The 19,712-nt window shown below is 40.7% G+C and overlaps 1 protein-coding gene across 1 annotated transcript in view; it reads left to right on the top strand.

Annotated features, from left to right (window-relative positions):
- The window catches only part of LOC311079931 (phospholipid-transporting ATPase ABCA1), a gene marked incomplete at its 3' end in the record, with an annotated part of 231,838 nt that extends 213,877 nt beyond the window's left edge, over window positions 1-17,961 (top strand). Inside the window, exons 48-49 of the mRNA XM_084109659.1 lie at window positions 16,036-16,279; window positions 17,863-17,961. Of these exons, the coding sequence (XP_083965785.1) occupies window positions 16,036-16,279; window positions 17,863-17,961 (343 nt within the window). The remainder of the gene's footprint in view (window positions 1-16,035; window positions 16,280-17,862) is intronic.
- Between the last annotated feature and the right edge of the window lie 1,751 nt (window positions 17,962-19,712).

Here is a 19,712-nt window from a genome sequence, read left to right as displayed (position 1 = left end):
AGGGGGATGGTGTGTGTGTCTGTGTGTGGTCCTGGTATTCCCTGCGTTATGGGGACCAACAAGTATAGTAATACTAATACCAGTAAATGTTGACCTTGTGGGCAAATTTTTTTGGTCCCCATGAGAAAACAGTTTATAAATCATACAGAATTATCTTTTTTGAAAATCTAAAATAATTTGTGATAGGTTTATGGGTATGGGGTAGTGTAGGGGGATAGATTATACAAAATCATTATGCCTATGGAATGTCCCCATAAAACATGGAAACCCAGTGTGTGTGTGTGTGTGTGTGTGTGTGTGTGTGTGTGTGTGTGTGTGTGTGTGTGTGTGTGTGTGTGTGTGTTTGTGTGTTTGTGTGTTTGTGTGTGCGCGTGTCAGGTTGGCCAAAATTCTGAATTTGAGAAATTATGGCTCCCCTTTGATTTTTCTATTCATGAGTGCGAATTTGAATTGAATTGACAAACATGTTGAATCAGAAATGGATTGATAAAATTTACTAAATTGAATTCAAATAAGTCATAGTATTTTTATTCCTGCAAAAATAAACTTTTAAACACATATTAACAAATAAACACAATTCTTATTATTTTGCAGTTTTCCTTCTCAAGTACAATTTTCTGGGGGGTCGTGGGGGGCTCTGTGGCACACCCTTTTATATGGTTGTATTTGAGGGGCTCTGTAGCCTTGACATTATTCTGATGAAGTTAAATCAAATCGGATGAAAACAAGAGGGCGATTTTAAAGCATTTTGAAAGTGACACTTCACTGTGACTCACAATAGTCATATCCATGTGATCAGCCTCCTACAACGAACACAGCAGAAGTTTCATCAAAATCAGTCAATGTATGTAGAAGTTATAACACACTTCCTGTTTCCCTTTTTTTGACAAAAAAAAAGTTGGGGGTTAGTTTTACCTACAGTCATCAAACTCAGTACGTATATTGTTCTCATCGAGCCGGACAATCTTCTAATTTACAGTCATTAGCTCCGGCCAACAGGAAGTCAGCTATTTTTGTTTGAATGTGGATTTTTTTTAATCAACCTCTGAATTTTTAACTACTGCTCCAAAGGCTGTCATACGATTCACACCAAACTTTCTCAACATGATGCCAATATGTTGAAGATGCTAAATTGGATAAACGGATATTGGATATCTCAAACGGTGTTGCCATGGCGAGTGATTAAAGTAATGACAAAAAGGAAAACAGGAAGAGTCTCATATCTTCTAAACAATATATTATACACAATTTATTTCTATAATACAAATATTAGAAATAAACATTTTATTTAATTTTTTCAATTAAAGCAGTATGTGTACGTTAAAAGCAGATAAGTGCTATATGGTTGAAAGAAATTACATTTATTATGTAATATAACCACTAGATTATAGCATTGGCCTATTTTTAAACAGGGTTGAGCAAACTCTTATTGCTGAAAACATAATGTTGAGACTGATAATAAAATTGTATAAACATAATCCTTTTATTATGTATTGCATTTATATATTTAGAAATGATCCAAAACAACTTTTTCACAATTTAGAATTTATTTAAAATGTCAAATTTTCTGGCTTAACTGACTGGTAAACAGTTTACAGTGGATCCTTAGATCTCACTCTGCCTCTGTGTGTTTGTGAGAGTCTGTTTTACACTCTTGATGGTTTGTAGTTTGACCCTTTCATTGCTGTGTAGTTTTGTCTGCATTACAGGATAAGATATCTCTTAGTCTGTTTCTCTTTTTGAATGACAAAATAATGGCGTAGAACCAGTTCATTTATAGTGCACTTAAAACATAGTTTTAAATAATTAGTTTAATATTTAGGTTAATAAAAAAATGAAAAATAATTTAAGGTAAATACATCTGGACTTACAAAATGTGTGTGTGAGAGAGAGAGAGAGAGAGAGAGAGAGAGAGAGAGAGGGGAAGGGAGTTCTAGACAAAGTTATAGAAAAAAAAATTAAGAATTTAATTAAAAGTAAATTAAATGTTCATCTGCATTTACTGTGAATAGTAAATTAATGTTAAATATTAATTACTTTTGTGTCAGTCAGCGTGATAACTGGCCCACAGCAGTAAGCCAAAACACATTTTGTGCACGTGAATGTTGCTTTACGTTGATTTCAGGACACAAGTGAAGTTCAAAGCTTTGAAAATGTTAGGTTAGTAACCAAATGTTACGTCTCGACCAAGGAAACATTTGTGGATTGGTATTGTCACGATCCACACGTAGGAAATAGAGAGATCCAAGTGCAGTATGTATATTTATTAAGGGAAATCCGTTACTCAAATCCAGTCCAGGCAGGGGTCAAAACCAAAGTAGCAATCCAACATAAACAGGCACAAGACAAACGGGCAAGAACAGAACTCGGAAGTGGTGTGATAATTACAAGGACTCCGTGACACATACTAAAACAGACAGGGTTATATACACAGGGAAATGACAATGCTAATGGAGAATTGGCAATTTGGGGAGTGGGGAGTGCAATGATAGTGACAAGGGACAGCTGAGTGCAATGAAGAAACAAGGATCGTGGGGAATGTAGTTCAGAATGTGACAGACACCGTGGGGAAGGAGGACATCTAGTGGTGACCCAGGGAACACAAACCAGACACTGTGACATAACCCCCCCTCTACGGAGCGGCTACCAGACGCTCCAAGACGTGACAGACAAAACAAGAGTCCAGGCGGGAGGTGGACTGGTGGAGGATCAGGGGGAGGGATGGGGGGCCAGGTCCATGGAGGGAAACGGGGACAGGGAGTGACAGTTCATCTGGCGGCCAGGGCGGAGACAACAGTCCATCGGGCGCCCAGGGTGAAGCAGACGACTCATCGGGTGGCCAGGGCGAAGCAGACTTTCCCTCGAGTGGCCAGGGCGGAGCAGGTCGTGCAGGTGGCCAGGGCTGAAACGACAGTCCATCGGGCGGCCAGGGCGGAGACTCTCCCTCGGGCGGCCAGGGCGGAGACGACCCCTCGGGCGGCCAGGGCGGAGACGACCCCTCGGGCGGCCACGGCGGAGACGACCTTTCGGGTGGCCATGGCACAGGAACAGACACCGGCTCAGGAACTGGAACAGACACCGGCTCAGGAACTGGCTCAGGAACTGGAACAGACACCGGCTCAGGAACTGGAACCGGCACCACCGGCTCAGGAACTGGAACAGACACCGGCTCAGGAACTGGAACCGGCACCACCAGCTCAGGAACTGGAACAGACACCGGCTCAGGAACTGGAACCGGCACCACCGGCTCAGGAACAGACACCACCGGCTCGGCAGCAGCCATCTTGTCTGAAGACACAGGTTCGGCGGCGGTCATCTTCTCCGAAGACACAGGCTCGGCAGACGTGACGTGAACAGGCTCGGCGGCGGCCATCTTGTCCGAAGACACAGGCTCGGCAGACGTGACGTGAACAGTCTCGGCGGCGGCCATCTTGTCCGAAGACACAGGCTCGGCAGGCGTGAAGTGAACAGGCTCGGTGGCGGCCATCTATTCGGAAGACACAGGCTCGGCAGACGTGACGTGAACACTATCAGCGGCAGCCATCTTGTCCGAAGACCCAGGCTCGGCAGGCGTGACGTGAACAGGCTCGGCGGCGGCCATCTTGTCCGAAGACACAGACTCGGCAGACGTGACGTGAACACTCTCGGCGGCGGCCATCTTGTCCGAAGACACAGGCTCGGCGGCGGCCATCCTGTCCGAAGACACCAGCTCAGGAACAGTCTCTGGCTGGGCAGATGTGACATGAACACTCCTTGGAATTTCCAGGATCTTGAATAGCGTCGAAAAATAATTCAACAGGGTTTCAGCTGCTATGGCAACAGCGGGCTGCTCGGGCACGGCCTCCGGGAAAACAGCGAGCTGCTCGGGTACTGCCTCCGGGACGACAGCGGGCTGCTCGGTCCCTGCCTCTGGGACAACAGCGTGCTTCACGGGCACGACCTCTGGGATGACAGCGTGCTGCACGGGGACGGCCTCTTGGAAAACAGCGGGCTGCTCGGGCACGACCTCCGGGGTGTGGTCAGTCTCTGGATTGGCAGACGTGTGTTTCTTCCCCCTTCTCCGTCCGTGACGGCGAGATGGTGGCTCAGATCTGTCTCTCACCCGCTCAGGATCGAAGGGGGGCCAGGGTGAAGAGTGGTGTTGGACTTCCACTCGACCATCTCCTCCTCTGCGACCTCCCCGGGTCCCACGAAAAATGACCAGTCGGGTTCCCTCAAATAATTCTCTCCTCGCCTGTTCGGTGGCTGGGGAAGAGAGGTTTGAATACATACCGCTGGATCTGTGTGTGACGGAGTCCTTCTGTCACAATCCACACGTAGGAAATAGAGAGAAGATCCAAGTGCAGTATGTATATTTATTAAGGGAAATCCGTTACTCAAATCCAGTCCAGGCAGGGGTCAAAACCAAAGTAGCAATCCAACATAAACAGGCACAACATAAACAGGCACAAGATAAACAGGCACAAGATAAACAGGCACAAGACAAACAGGCACAAGACAAACAGGCACAAGACAAACAGGCAAGAACAGAACTCGGAAGTGGTGTGATAATTACAAGGACTCCGTGACACATACTAAAACAGACAGGGTTATATACACAGGGAAATGACAATGCTAATGGGGAATTGGCTGAGTGCAATGATAGTGACAAGGGACAGCTGAGTGCAATGAAGAAACAAGGATCGTGGGGAATGTAGTTCAGAATGTGACAGACACCGTGGGGAAGGAGGACATCTAGTGGTGACCCAGGGAACACAAACCAGACACTGTGACAGGTATTCAGTATTCTGTTTTGCGATATTCCACAAACTAACAATAACCTATTCTGTTCCTCTGGACATGGAATCTCTTGTTTCTTTTCCCAAATCCTAAATCACGTCTCCTTTTGGAAGGGATTATAAACGTTACTTTCTTTTGTTTACTTTTAATACCTGTATTTGCATCCTTTACTATGGCAAAAGAGAAAAACAATATCTCGTTAGTTTCGATCTTTATCTCACGTCAAATTACATTTTTACACAGTAAAAAGTCTTCTCAAAGCGCAGAGCAGGATATGACGAAACATTTATCTTTGTGGGGAAATTTCCAAAATTTCATGTTACTTCTATTTCTTTCCATGTTCAAGGACTTTGCCTATTGTTCTTTTTTAATGCACTTTTATGCATAACCGTCGGTGGTTGGCCCTTTACCACAGCGGTGGTAAAAAAAATAAAAAAATACCACCTTCACTGTCACTGTCAGTTTCAATGCAATACCATTTCTAACTGTCAAAACAGTTTCATGACCATTTATTCCATTTTATTCCATTTATCATGAATTGTGTAATCAAACATTAGAGAAATAAGGCTACCAACTAACATAATTGATGTTTCAGCATTTTATAATTTAATATGCTTTTACTTTAATTAAAATTGTAAGTTTGAGGCTGTTCTGTGTCATGTATTTGGGGTCCCCAAAGCGAGGCACCCTACACAAAGGGGGCCTTACGCTGGAAAAGTTTGAGAACCACTGAAATAAATGCAGCCTTGGTAAACAGAAGAGACTTCTTTCAAAAACATTGCAAATCTTACTGACCACAAACATTCGAATGGCAGAGTATGCAGCACAAACTGTCCTGATAATATTAATATTCATAATACATTTTCATACTTATTAAATTAATCATTCAAAAGTTAAAATACCAACATAATTCAGGCCTTACATTTATTATGTGTCTGAATTTAGCTGTTCTCTCACTCTCTTTGTTGTAATTAATGATTGTGGAGGTGTGGGCATTAATGAGTGAAAAGGCAATTAAGAGCTGCTCCCTTGATCGACCTCCTCCCTCTCTCTCCTTTATCTTTTCTTTCCGTGCCGTCTAATGGAGCAAAGCAGTGGGACAAGATCTACACCTCTCCATCAGCCAACGATTCTCACTCTGTCTGCAGCCATTCTTTATTTAGTCCTTCCCCTGTTCTGTCGCTTCCCCTTTCTTCATCGTGTTCTTCCTCCTGTGGCGTGTTTCTGCTGCCATCTGTAGGACGCTGTCACTCACGCTGCGTTCACGGGTCACAGTGTTCACTTCTCTCTACACACTCAGCAGGAAACACACTTCACTTCATGTTGTCAAACACAGACAACGCTTGAGTTGCACACATTGAAGGTTTTCAGTGCATTATGTGCTTTAGTAAATAAATAAAACTGGATGAATTTGACATGAACAGCATTTAGGAATAAATTTCTCTGAATATATTATTGCCATGGGCGATAATATCATGATATTTGGCATTTTTATATTATGCATTGACTGATATTTTTTAAATCTAAGTTCAAATTATTATTATTTTTTTATTTTTTTTATTTTTTTAAATTGGTAACAACTTTATGACAAGTATACAGTTATAAATTACTTACAAATCATTAACAATGTATTAGTTTATAGTTAATTCAAAGTTAATGTATTCTCTACATTAATACATTAATAGGCTATATACAAATAGTGAGTTCTTTATTATTTGTCACTGTAATTAACACAATTGATATTGTTTAATTAGCTCATAGAAAATGAAATTTTAATTGGTTATTATGAGTAAATAGTTCTCACTTGAAAATGGGAAAATGTCATTAATTAAGTGCTTTAAACCAACCTTTATTAGACATTAATTGAATTCATATTCAGTGTTCCTTAAAATGTTTACAAATACAATAAACACACACATTATATGTTGCCATATGTTGTGCAACATATGACTTTCCACAGGCGTAATGGTGTTTATACTGACAATGTATAGACTACAATATATTAACTTCTAATTAATCATAAACTTACAACTTACACTTACATTTACAATAAGGTCCCATTAGTAAACGTTAGTTAACTCATTAACTAACAATGGACAATACATTTGTTACAGTGTTTGTTAATCTTTGTTAACATTAGTTAATAAAAAAAGCAACTGCTACTTTACATTTTTAGTTTATGTTAGCTCAGGTTCATTAAATACTTTTGGTTTTAATGATGTATTAGTAAATGTTGAAATTAACACTAACTAAGATCAATAAATGCCTTAGAAGTATTTTCTATTGTTAGTTCATGTAAGTGTAATTTTATATTAGCCAAGATATTGGTTGTAAGGCCAACAACAGTTTCCGATAAGCAGGTAAAGGAGTACTGTTCTTTCTTTTCAGTGTGGCAAAGTAGTTTAATTCCAATTTACTTCTATCTGACTCCATTTTATTGCAACCTTAGTTATTGGTAATTGGTAATTTAGATGATAATTTATCTAGACACTTCATTATTCTATTTAACTTGGTTGAAATTAAACTTGTTATTTTGGAAACCAATGTTGCTTCTCGCGCCGGCCATTTACCACAGATCCCACGATCACAAATTCACCAGTCTTGGTCACTAGGCAGGGGTAATTGACTATACTATTTAGAGAAGCGCACTCATGCTTGCTCTCTCTAAAAGTATTTTGTTTAGTTCCCATAGACCTGTATACACTTGAATGAAAGTAACACTCTCTCTAGTCAGAGGTCATGGCCACTACTACAGATGTAAGCCGACAAACATTTCTTTCTCTGAATTTAGCTTTGGTCATGCCATGGTTTCCCATGTACACTTAGTTAGGTTAGTCGAGTAACATTCTGTTGTCCTGAATGGGAATTCCCTTTATTAGACTTTATAGTCTAAGTACACTTGAACCAGTGGCGAAACCAGTGTCTGAAGGACACTCAGCATTATGGGCGGATCTGCCGACAAATCACCTTGAGCCTCTTGCAACATTTCTTTAAATACTTCAAGACCAAGACAAAACATCCAAGTGAGACGGGAACTTACAATTTCCATTAATTGCTGGGTAGTTTACACCTTTTGGGGACAAAAGGTAATTTGCATGAAAACCTTGGCAGAGAATCCACCCTCCTCTGTAAGCAAGATATCTCTAAACTTTTAGAATCTCTTAACCTCTTACTCTTTTTGCTTTACTTCTGTGGGGATGAGACCATTGTACCAGTCGCACTGAGATATAGATTTGTGGGTGAATTTCAGGTGATCTCAGCATGTGGAGAGAAGAGATGGGGGAAGAGGGGGCGAAGGGAAGGAAAGTAGATGTAGAATGTAAGACAATACTGATGTGATTGACACAATGGGCCCTATTTTAACGATCTGAAACGCAAGTATCAAGCGCGAAACGCAAGTAACTTTGTGGGCGGATCTCAGGCACTGTTGCTATTATACCGGCGGGATAAATTACTCTTGCGCCCGACCCAAATCTAAAATGGGTTGGTCTGAAGTAGCTTCATTACTCATAGGTGTGGTTTGGGCGTAACGTGAAATAAACCAATCAGAGCGACATCTCACATTCCCTTTAAAAGCAGGCGCGCTTGTTCCATGGCGGATTACTATTATAACAGCGGATTTGCCAGGCGCACGCCAGGAGCGGTTCACAGCCGAGGAGACCGACGTTCTCGTCAGGGCCATAAAACACAGAGAAGTGACATTGTATGGGGATGGGAGAAACCCACCCAAATTAGCTTCAGTTAAACAGGCGTATGATAATTTGGGTAAATGTGTAAGCTAGATTTATGCCTATTTTTTCACATCTTCATGGACACAACAATGATTTCCCTTGTGTGTTAATTTTTTTCCTTGTAATAATGTATGGTTTTCTAAAAATGAGAACTGCTGCATAGATGAGATAAGCAAAGTGCATGCTTTCTAAATAGTATAATTGTGCACACGTTATATTGATTATGGCCAAGCATGCGCCCTTAAAATAGCATATGAATAACATGCGCAACGCGCCACTGACTTTAGACTAGGTTTTTCCTGGTCAGTGGCGGAATTGTTCCCTTTCGTCCTGGGACACCGACATGTCGTCGGGGGAGTTCCCTGACGAATTGGGATCACGCTAGGGAGACCAATTGCCTACGAGTGAATTAAAACGAGCCAATGAAAATTGGCATGCAGGATTTGCATTCCGCAGCCCGCCTACCAGCGCGGGTATAAAACGACGGAAGCAATGCATGCATAGTGCTTTTAGCTTCGGAGCCGACCGGTTGTGTCCTCTCTGAGTGAATGAGCTTTAAGATTGAATCTATCTTACGCTCTACGAGTCTGCTGTTTCGGGAGGGGATCTCTCTGTGTTGGTGAGACGGCGTTTCAGCGACCGCGCGATTTCCTGTCTGCCGGCTGCGTCTACAACGCTGTTAATTCAAAAGCTGTTTTCACAGCTGGTAAAAGGTTGAGTGCGCACAGCGGGCTTGCAGTTTCCCCGCTGTGTTGCCGCGTTGGGTCCCTGTGTGCTTCAGCACAATAGAGAGAGTACTTTCTTCCTGAAAGAGCAACACGAGTGAAGATCACGTCCTTTTCAGGATGACGTTTCACTCGTGTGTTTCTGGATGCGATCGTTTCCTGTCCTCATTTGACGGCCACGTTCATTGTTTCACATGCCTAATCAGTGTGTGAGACTACGTTCGTGGGTGGTTCATGTTCTCTCAGGAGTGCATGACCACGTTGGCACGTTGTTCGTCTCCCCTTTTTAAAGGCTCGAGCCGCTCAGCGTGCCGTGTGCCGTCGAGCGCCGGCTGACAGCGCGGGTTGACACAGCAACCCAGCATGTGTCATTCGGCGCTCTAGATGCGCGGTCGAGACTCGTGTACCTCTACGAGGTTGAGTCCCTTTGCTTATTCCCCAATCTAGTTCCTTTTCTAAAAAGGGGAGGACTACTTTGGCTAATGAGCATTTGGTGATCTGGGGGTTACAGTGCGGAACGTCTCGCCAGTTGAAAGACCCTCACGAGCTTCCCACTCCTCTAGCGCATCGCAAACATGCTGAGACTGTGTTCGTGGGTGGTTTATGCTTTCTTATGAGAGCATGACCACGTTGGCACGTTGTTCGCCTTGCCTAAAGGCTTGAGCGCCCAGCGTGCCGTGTGTCATAGAGGCGACGGCCACGTTCACTGTCTTGCATGCCTGGTTGACGGCCACGATCACTGTTTCACATGCCTAATCAGTGTGTTGAGACTGCGTTTGTGGGTGGTTCATGTTCTCTCATGAGTGCATGACCACGTCGGCACGTTGTTCGTCTCCCCTTTCTCGTAAAGGCTTGAGCCGCTCAGCATGCCGTGTGCCGTCGAGGCTTTCGGATGGGATTCTGGTCCTTCTCATGAGGGACCAAGCATTTCATTCGGGGCTCCAGGGGAGGACAGATGTCGATCGCTACATCGGAGAGGGGGCTGTTATACTCTGAAAATGATGCTGAGTTCCTACTATAATGGTGTGCTCTCATGCTGAAGATTCAGACTTGACAGCCACACTTTCCTGGGCTATTCTAAAGTGCCTGGATGGGTGTGAAAAATTTTGGCAGCATGGAAGCATTTTGGTGCCAATATGGCAAGCCAAACATACCTAAATCTGCAGAAGTTTTTTCCTCTCTCACTACCCCTGCACATTCAGTGCACGTGGGTAGTTCTGACTCAAGGTGGAGCTGCTCTTAGTGACTGACCGTGATTAGTCACAGCGCTGGCCCTCGGTCAGATGATGTCCACACTGGTGGTCCAGAAGCGCCTCAAAACCAGCCCGCTCGGAGTTCGTTTCCCCCCAGCAAAAGGAAGGGAAATGACCCTGAGAGGAGCAACCCAGAGTATGTGACGTCTGCTCTTCGGGAGGGTGTGTCATCACCACTCCTTCCCCCGGAGGAGGGCCGGGTGGAGAATTTCGTTTCTGTTCCGCCGCTGGTCATCCAGTCAGCGGTACCCAAAGTTTGAGCAGTCCACTTCCTCTGAGTCACTCACGGGCCCCAGCGCTCAGATGACAGTGAGGGCTACAGCCTTGTCACTCTCGTCTCTCACTGGGCGAGGAGGCGGAAACCAGGACTCGATGCCCCCGGGCCTCGCTCCTCGTTTCCCCTCACGGTCAAGACTGGCAGTAAAATAAGACCAGTCTCCTCCGTCTGAGAGGGTCAGAATGGCAGTGTGCGCCGCCCCCGAACGGTGCCACTCCCGCTCCCCTCTCCCCAGCTCGCGGATAGCAGTGACGCAGCCTCGGCAGTGGTAGACACCATCTCTTCCGCTAGAGCCCCCTCTACGAGGCGCCTCTACACGTTGAAGTGGAACCTGTTCGTCGAATGGTGTTCCTCCCGTCAGGAGGACCCCCGAACTTGCCCGATCAGAGTCGTGCTTTCCTTCCTGCAAGATGGGTTGGAGCGAAGGCTGTCTCCCTCCACCCTCAAAGTGTATGTCGCTGCAATAGCCGCACATCACGATGCAGTAGAAGGTAAGTCTTTGGGAAAGCACGACCTGGTCATCAGATTCCTTAAGGGTGCTAGGAGGTTAAACCCACCTCGTGTTTTGCACTCTGTACCCTCTTGGGACCTAGCTCTGGTACTTAGAGCTCTTCAAAGTCCTACCTTTGAGCCTTTGTCGACAGTAGAGCTTAATATCCTGTACATTAAGACAGCGCTCCTGTTAGCATTGGCCTCTTTCAAGAGGGTCGGGGATCTGCAAGCATTTTCGGTCGACGAATCGTGCCTGGAGTTCGGGCCGGGCCTTTCTCATGTTGTATTGAGACCCCAGCTCGGATATGTGCCCATGGTTCCTACCACTCCCTTCGCTGTGCAGGTTTATACTGACAGAACGCAAAGCTTCAGGACCTCAGATCAGCTCTTTGTCTGTTACGGAGGCCAGCAGAAGGGGAAGGCTGTCTCCAAGCAGAGGTTAGCCCACTGGCTAGTGGATGCTATCACCCGAGCGTATGAGTCTCTGGGTGAGCCTTGTCCTCCCAGGTTGCGGGCTCACTCTACTAGAGGTGTTGCCGCTTCCTGGACTTTGGCTCAAGGCGCCTCGCTGACAGACATCTGTAGACCCATGGTTACCCATGATGCCACGTGCAGTTCAGCCGTGTCTTCCCCTTGACAGACTCGTTCTGTCATCCCTGTTGAGTACGCTCCCACTTCCCTCGGATTGGGACCACCTCAGGGACTGCCATATGTTTCACTATCCCACTGGGCTAGTACATATGTGTATTCCAGGCCTTCCTCAGGCAGGCTGGGGCTTCCACAGCGTCCCCCCCCCCCTTTTTTAATGGGTTAGGGCACGCTTTCCCAGTGTTATCCAATATCCACTGAGCGGGTCTTGCGGAACAGCAGTGTGATTCCCTAGCTAGCTCCCGCAACTTATTACAAGAAACTGCTGCAGGGTAGCTTAGCCGGGCGCTGGAATGGGCCAGCACTATGGCGTTTTATTAGGGATCCCAATTCGTCTGGGAACTCCCCCGACGACACGTCAGGAGTTCCCAGGACGAAAGGGAACGAGGGTTACATGCGTAACCGAGACGTTTTCTAAACCTGCAAAATAGCACCAGGGAACATTTGCGCCGGAACACGCCTCCTCTTTGCGCTGAACCGCCCCCGGGAGCACAAGTTAATTTCCTAATTTACCGACGTGCGTCTGTGGAGGGAAAAGTCCGCTGTGCGCGGGTGCAAAATAGGAATGATACATGCGTCGGTGTACAAAGTCAATTGCGCTGGATGCAAGATAGTGCCCAATGTGATTGTGTCTTGGATGGGGATGCTAATTTTGCAAGAGAGAGTTCAAATGTTAATTTCCATTGTTTTCTCAGAGAGTAGTCCTCTCTTGGTCCAGACAGTTCGGCATCAGTCTTAAAACATCAACCATAAAAAAATCATATCACTCGACCACTAGAATATTTGCTACGTGTATTTTCCTAAAGCAATCCGTGTTGTTGGTGTCAGTGCTGCTTTAAGTGCTGATCTTTATTGTCTCCACTCTTCACATGATTGATACAGCAAAGTGAGGGCAACTTTGTCTTTGTCTCCACTGACATTTTAATGTTGATTCCTCTTTATAGTGAGTGTGCTGTAGGTGTTGTAAGTGGATGAGTTATGCTCGTCTTGCTCTTCCCACCATCATTAAAAAAAAAAAAGAAAAAAAAATACAGGGACAGTTTGAAGATGAGATGACAGAGGTGATTTCAAGAATGTTTCATTTTATTAAGAAAAAAATACAAACTTGTTTTGTTAGCAAGTCAAAATTGTATCTATTAGTTTGTCGAAAAAGTGAATGTTATTCTACTACACACAGGTATAGTGTAAAGTTCAAAATTTGGGGTCGGTAATATCTTTTTGTAAAGTCTCTTGTTCTCGCCAAGGCTCCATTTGTGAGATCAAAAATGCAGTAAAACCAGTAATATTGTGAAATATTATTGCTGTCACATCTGGTTGCAGCAAAATGAAATAAAAGTGCACGATTTAATTGCAGCAGTCTTCTCTTTATTAATCAAAACAAAATAATCACTGGTTTGAACCATGGGAACAGAACAACCAAACATAATAAGATGAGAACAGACCAAGAATTAAACACTGGGTTTATATACAGATCAAACTAATTAACATAATGAGACATAGCTGACATAACTAACCAATGGTTACAATGAGTAACCAAGGAGACTAACCAGAAGCAGGAAGGAACCAAAGAAAACAGAGAACAGAGCAAAATTCATAGTAAAACTCAAACAGAAAAAAAAAAAACATAACCCTGAATAGATTTTAAAATGTAATTTTTCCCTGTGATGTAAAGCTTAATTTTCAGCATCATTACTCCAGTCTTCAGTGACACATGATCCATAAATCATTCTAATATGCTGATTTGCTGCTCAAGAAACATTCCTTTATTATCAATGTTGAAAACAGTGCTGCTTCATATTTTTGTGGAAATCATGATTTTGGATTTTTTGAAATTTCAGGATTATTTGATGAATAAAAGGTTTAAAACAACAGAATTTATTTCAAACTGGACATTATAAATGTCTTTTGCAACATTATAAATGTCTTTACTGTCACTTTTTATCAATTTAATGTGTCTTTGCTTAAAATAAGAATATTCAAATCTTACTGTCCCCAGACCTTTGAACGGATGTGTAAATATAGTTTAAAGATAAGATTTTGAGAGCTGATTTTGAGAATATTTTGATTTTTTTTTTAAATTGTCCAAAAAAAGTTAATTTTATTACCAAAACACATCGAACATTTCATCAAAATTCACTTGAATGTTGATCAAGGCAGAGACAGAGACAATGAATTATATATTTATTCATCAATACTGGTAAATATTTTAAACATTGTTTTAAGAAATTTAATATATTTCATATCAAGATTTCATATATTTAGAAAGAGCCCATAATTGAAGAATAACTATATATTACATTAATTAGATTTTTTTTAAACTTATATATTTTAGTAATGCAGATTGTCATACTCAGTGGTATATTTAATGATAAATGACTGTTTGTTTATTATTAAAACAAATTAGCGTAATATACAATATGTATTCGTCCTAAAAAGGTCTTTCCCTACGTGATGTTATGTAGTACTGATGTGCGCAATGACTGATGGCTAAATGTCTTCTTTTGGGGTGATATATGATGTTCAATTCCTGTAATCGGCCAAATGAGCATTAAGGAATCTCACTAAAAACGCTCCCCACAAACACACACATACACACACACACACTGGCCATTATCATGGTGTGCTTTTATTTTATTATTTTGGGAGCGAATGGTTACTCCGATAAAATCATATTGATGCTGAGTGTGTTCATAAATGCAAACCCTAGAGTAAACCCACACACACACAAACACATCTCTACACCTTCATCAGCTCCAAAACAAACACAATTAAACAGCTGTCCAATAAAAGCACCTGTAAGCCTGTCAGTCACCAATCAAATCGCTCCATTACTAGAGTCACCGTGCTTAGTGAGTGAGTTTTTCATACAATTCACAGTCTGTCTGTGTGTATTGATCTTACACATTTGTGTGTCTGTTCTTTAACAAGAAGGATGAAAGCACTAGAGTGCTTCTAATGTACATCAGTGAGTGGAGGAAGTTTTTATAAGGCCAGCGACAATTTGCAACAATCTACTGCTGCACACTTTACACAGACTATAAATCTGCATCTACTTTTCACAGATTCACTGTTTTGAAGGATGAAAATGTAGACGCTGTTTCTCTCTGCTGCGTTAGAGGAGCATGTGTAACGCGTGCAAACCCATATGACTATTTCTTTTATGCAATGGAAAAGGAGGGATGTTGAAAAAAGATGCCATTTTTTGAGTAAATGTGAACTAAAGAACTACAACTTCTGTATAACTACTGTAGTTTGTTATATTCTTAAATTATTCTCAAATGATGCTGTCTACATGTCTTCTGAAGCCATAAATGGAAGTCAGTTTAGGCCACAAAAAAAAGAAAAAAAAAGAGTAATTGCGACTATTTCTCACAATTCTGAATTAGCATTTTGTAATTCTGAATTTTTTTCTCAGAGTTGAAACTTCTTATCTCACAATTATTTTTATTTTTTGTCATTTTGAGTTAACATCTCGCAAAATTGTTTTTGCGAAGATGTTCACTGATTGTCGCAAAATTGTGAGTTTATTACAATTATTTATTTCTCACAATATTGAGCCATCAGCTTGCAATTCTGATGATATCTCACAATTCTGACTTATTTTTCTTTTAAAGGAAGCCTAGTTTTATGGATTAAAGTATCAACTAGCAGTTCAGAGGAAAAAAGTCATAATTGCAAAATGTAAACTTTGAATTTTGTGAATAAATGTCATAATTGTAACTTAGAATTTCGAGAACAAAAGTCAGAAGTGTGAGATGCCAACTCAGAATTCAGAAAATAATAGTCGGAACTGCGAGATGTTAACTTAGAATTCCAAGAATGAAAGTCATAATTGTGAGATATAAACTTGCAGTAACAAAATTGTTATTACCACAAATATTAACACAAAATTGGGAGATACATTGGGAGTTCAGCGCTGAACACATTGCATCCATACAGAAAGTAAAAGTGTAAAAAAATAGTCCTGTTTTATCAGACCTTGTGCAGGCACATCCCAGGAACTTTTTTTTCTTTGAAGTTTGTGGCAATTTTGTTGAACCTGCATGAAATGATTTGTGATGGATACTGTTATTTGATTCCATGTTGTGAATAAAGTTAATGCTTTGACTCCATGCTCGTGTGTGTTGCAGGTTCGGGGAAGGTTACACACTGATCGTTCGTGTGTGTGCCGATCAGGCTGACATGTGCGTGGTGGAGTCATTTGTGCGGGACACGTTTCCTGGCAGCACTTTGAAAGAGAAACATCACAACACACTGCAGTACCAGATACCGCAGGGAGAGGGAACCCTCGCGCACATCTTCAGCCAGCTCAACAAACACCAGCAGATGCTGCTGGTGGAGGATTACTCTGTGTCACAGACCACACTGGACCAGGTAAAACACACACCTGACGTATGAGGATTAGATCTCTGATTTAAACATGAAAATAATAATAATAATAATAATACAGGCATGCACGTGTCATTAAACATTCTTCTTTAATAATATAAAGTAGCTGCAAGTAAGGATGGGAATCATATCATAATGATTCTACTTTAGATTCAGCAATTATAAAGGTTTTTTTTTTTTCATTTGTTCACTCAAAATATAACTGCCAAGATAGACATCTTTACATAATCATGCGTGTATTTGACCGTTCAAGTGCAATAAGCCTAAATCTGCAGCCAGTCTGACATCAGTCAGTATGTCAGTACCGAATTGAGTTCTCTTTTGTGGTATACTGCGAATTATTATAATTTTGTGGATTTTGGAAAAACTGGATGGTCTGCCTTATGTCATTCCAAACCTGTCCTGTATAACTTTATTTATTCTGTTGAAAACACACAATAGAAGTCATTGATCATTAAAACTGTTTGGTTATCAAAAATATATATGAAATTGCAGGGGTTTTTTTTTTTTTTTTTTTTTGGGAAAGTACTAAGCAAGTGTGTATTTGACTGACACACTTGACATCTCTTTTCCCGGGCCTCCAGCTTCTCTTCAACTCCTTGATCTGCCGTCCTCAGACTCACCACACACTTTACAGTAAACGCTCGTCGACTCCAGTAAATCATCATTTGGCCGTCCTGTCAGTGTGAAATGCTTCACTTTATCTTAGATATTATCTGCAGTTTCTGCTCATACTGTTTGTTTCTGGTAGTAACGGCTAGTATATCCAGAAAACACACTCTAGACACTGGAAGTCCAGACTATCCATTAACGCCATACTCATAAAATTAGCACAATCTTTATAACTCTGATCCCTAACACTTCCTCATCTATCCGAGTGCATTTCTTCTGTGGTTTTCATATGCAGCAGGTCCCTTACTGCCATCCGACGTCTTTTGAGAATGAATCACATGCCAATATTGCTGGCAACTGTGAGACATAATGAACTGACGCTGAGGACGATGGCAGTACGACCCTTGATGGGTTACTAGCAGGGTTTGAAATGAACTTTTTCTCTCACCAGCCAGTATGGCTGCTAAATAAAATGAAAAATAAAATGAAACAAAAACAAAATTCTCATTGACTTTCACTGCACAGAACTGATTCCGTTGTAGTACATTAAAAGCAATGCATTTGAAAGAAATGATGCTATGATGTCAGATAGATCAAGCCACTATTTGTATTGGGTAGAAATGTCACAGCAGAAAAAGACTGAAAGGTCTAATTTTATTTTATTTCCATTTTAGTTTAGTTATAGTTTTTATTTATTTCCAGTTAATAATTTGGGTGATTAAACTTAAACTTGGCAACATTTCAAATTTTCATTTTTCCAATAATATTTATATTTTATTTTATTTCAGCTTTATTTCAATTTACAGAAATGTTGTTTTAATGTATTAATAGTTTGTTTTAGTTTACGATAATAACCCTACCATAAGGACACTGAGATCATGACATTTAAATATTGAATCTAAGCAGCCATACATTTTTTCCAACTCATTTGATACGTTTCTCTCTGTTTCTCTAAGGTTTTTGTGAATTTTGCACGGCAGCAGCGTGATGAAGAGGACGGTGTGTTTGAGAACGTTGTGGATCTGAGTGATGAAATGCAAACATCAGCAACATGAATCAAACATCAATCAGCAGAAATCAGCAGTTGCAGGCACTTTATCACAGTTATTTTTATTTTATTTTACATCGTGTAGGCCATCAAGATTTGATGATTTAGTTTAAAACATCCAACCAAAAATAGAGACAAAACCTTCAGAAGAACTCAGGGTTCGTTTTTATACAATATTTTTATCCAAAGAATTTATGATGAAATATCTGCTTAATTTGCACTACGTAACATTAAATACTCCATATTTTTACTGATAAGATTGAATGACTTATTTCCACAGAAATTATATTTTTGTCATATGCTACGAGATTATATATGTAAAATTGCATTGTGTACTGTTGCAATATACTAAAGAACTAATAATTCACACTGTTTTTTTGTTTGTTTTGGGGGTTTTTTGGTGATTTTGGGGTTTATTAGAGGAAGAGCAGAGAGAAATTTCAGCTTTATTGTCAATTTATTTTCTAGTTGTCAGTTGTACTTATTGAAAGACCATATGCATTGATTTTTTCTTTTGTATCTCAGGATAAAATGTCATGCACTTTAGAGCAGCATTTCCCAACCTTTTCAGTCTTATGTACCCATACTACCACGTCAATAAGGCTCAAGTATATTTATTTTATACTGTGAGTCATATTTTCTGTTTTATAGATTTGTAGGTAACACTTTACAATAAGGTCCCATTAGTTAACGCATTAAGCAGCACATTTGCTTAAGTATTTCTGGTAACACTTTAGTTTAGGGGTTCAATTCTCAATTTTAACTATTGCTTATTAGCATGATATTACTAGGATATTGGCTGTTTATTAGTACTTATAAAGCACATATTAATGTCTTATTCTTCATGACCATATTCTACATATCTTAATCCTACCCAATACCTAAACTTAACAACTACCTCACTAAAATGTATAATTAGTAATTTGGAGCTTATTGAGGCAAAAATCATAGTTAATAGTGATAATTGGACCCCAATCTTAAGTGTTAGTTATCTTAACATTAGTTTAAAAATAATACAATACAACTGTTCATTGTTAGTTCATGCTAGCTGGTCCATTAAATAATATTAACAGATACAACTTTTGATTTTAATAATGTATTAGTAAATGTTTAAATTAACGGTAACACTTTATATTAAGTATAGTGTAATAAAGTATTTACAAATCATTTGAAAATAGTTAATTAATAGTTAATAAACTGTAGTGAATACATTAATAGACTATATACAAATATTGAGTTCTTCATTCATTGTCACTGTAACTAACAATGTGGATTAGGAGTCGGTTTAGGGGGAAGAATATACAGTATAAAACATTTATATGGAAAGTCCCTATAAAACATGGAAACCCGGTGTGTGTGTGTGTGTGTGTGTGTGTGTGTGTGTGTGTGTGTGTGTGTGTGTGTGTGTGTGTGTGTGTGTGTGTGTGTGTGTGTGTGTGTGTGTGTGTGTGTGTGTGTGTGTGTGTGTGTGTGTGTGCTTTATGTATTTGGAAACATTTTAAGAAACACTGAATATGAATGCAATTAATAAAGGTTAACTTTATAAAGGTTAATAAGGTTGGTTTAAAGCACTTAATGTAATTTTCCCTGATCTAATCTGAAGTGAGAAGTTGTTAACAAAGCATTAATTACAGGAACAATGAATGAAGAACTCACTATTTCTATATAGTCTATTAATGTTTTGAACTTTTAACTAAAGTTTATAAACTATTGATTAACTATAAATATAAATTACTGATCTGATTACTGAAATGATTT

Source organism: Abramis brama (assembly GCF_963993115.1).
Source record: "Abramis brama genome assembly, chromosome: 3".
Classification (NCBI taxonomy): Eukaryota; Metazoa; Chordata; class Actinopteri; order Cypriniformes; family Leuciscidae; genus Abramis; species Abramis brama.
The sequence above is the reverse complement of the archived record's forward strand: the minus strand, read 5'-3'. Positions and strand labels throughout refer to the sequence as shown.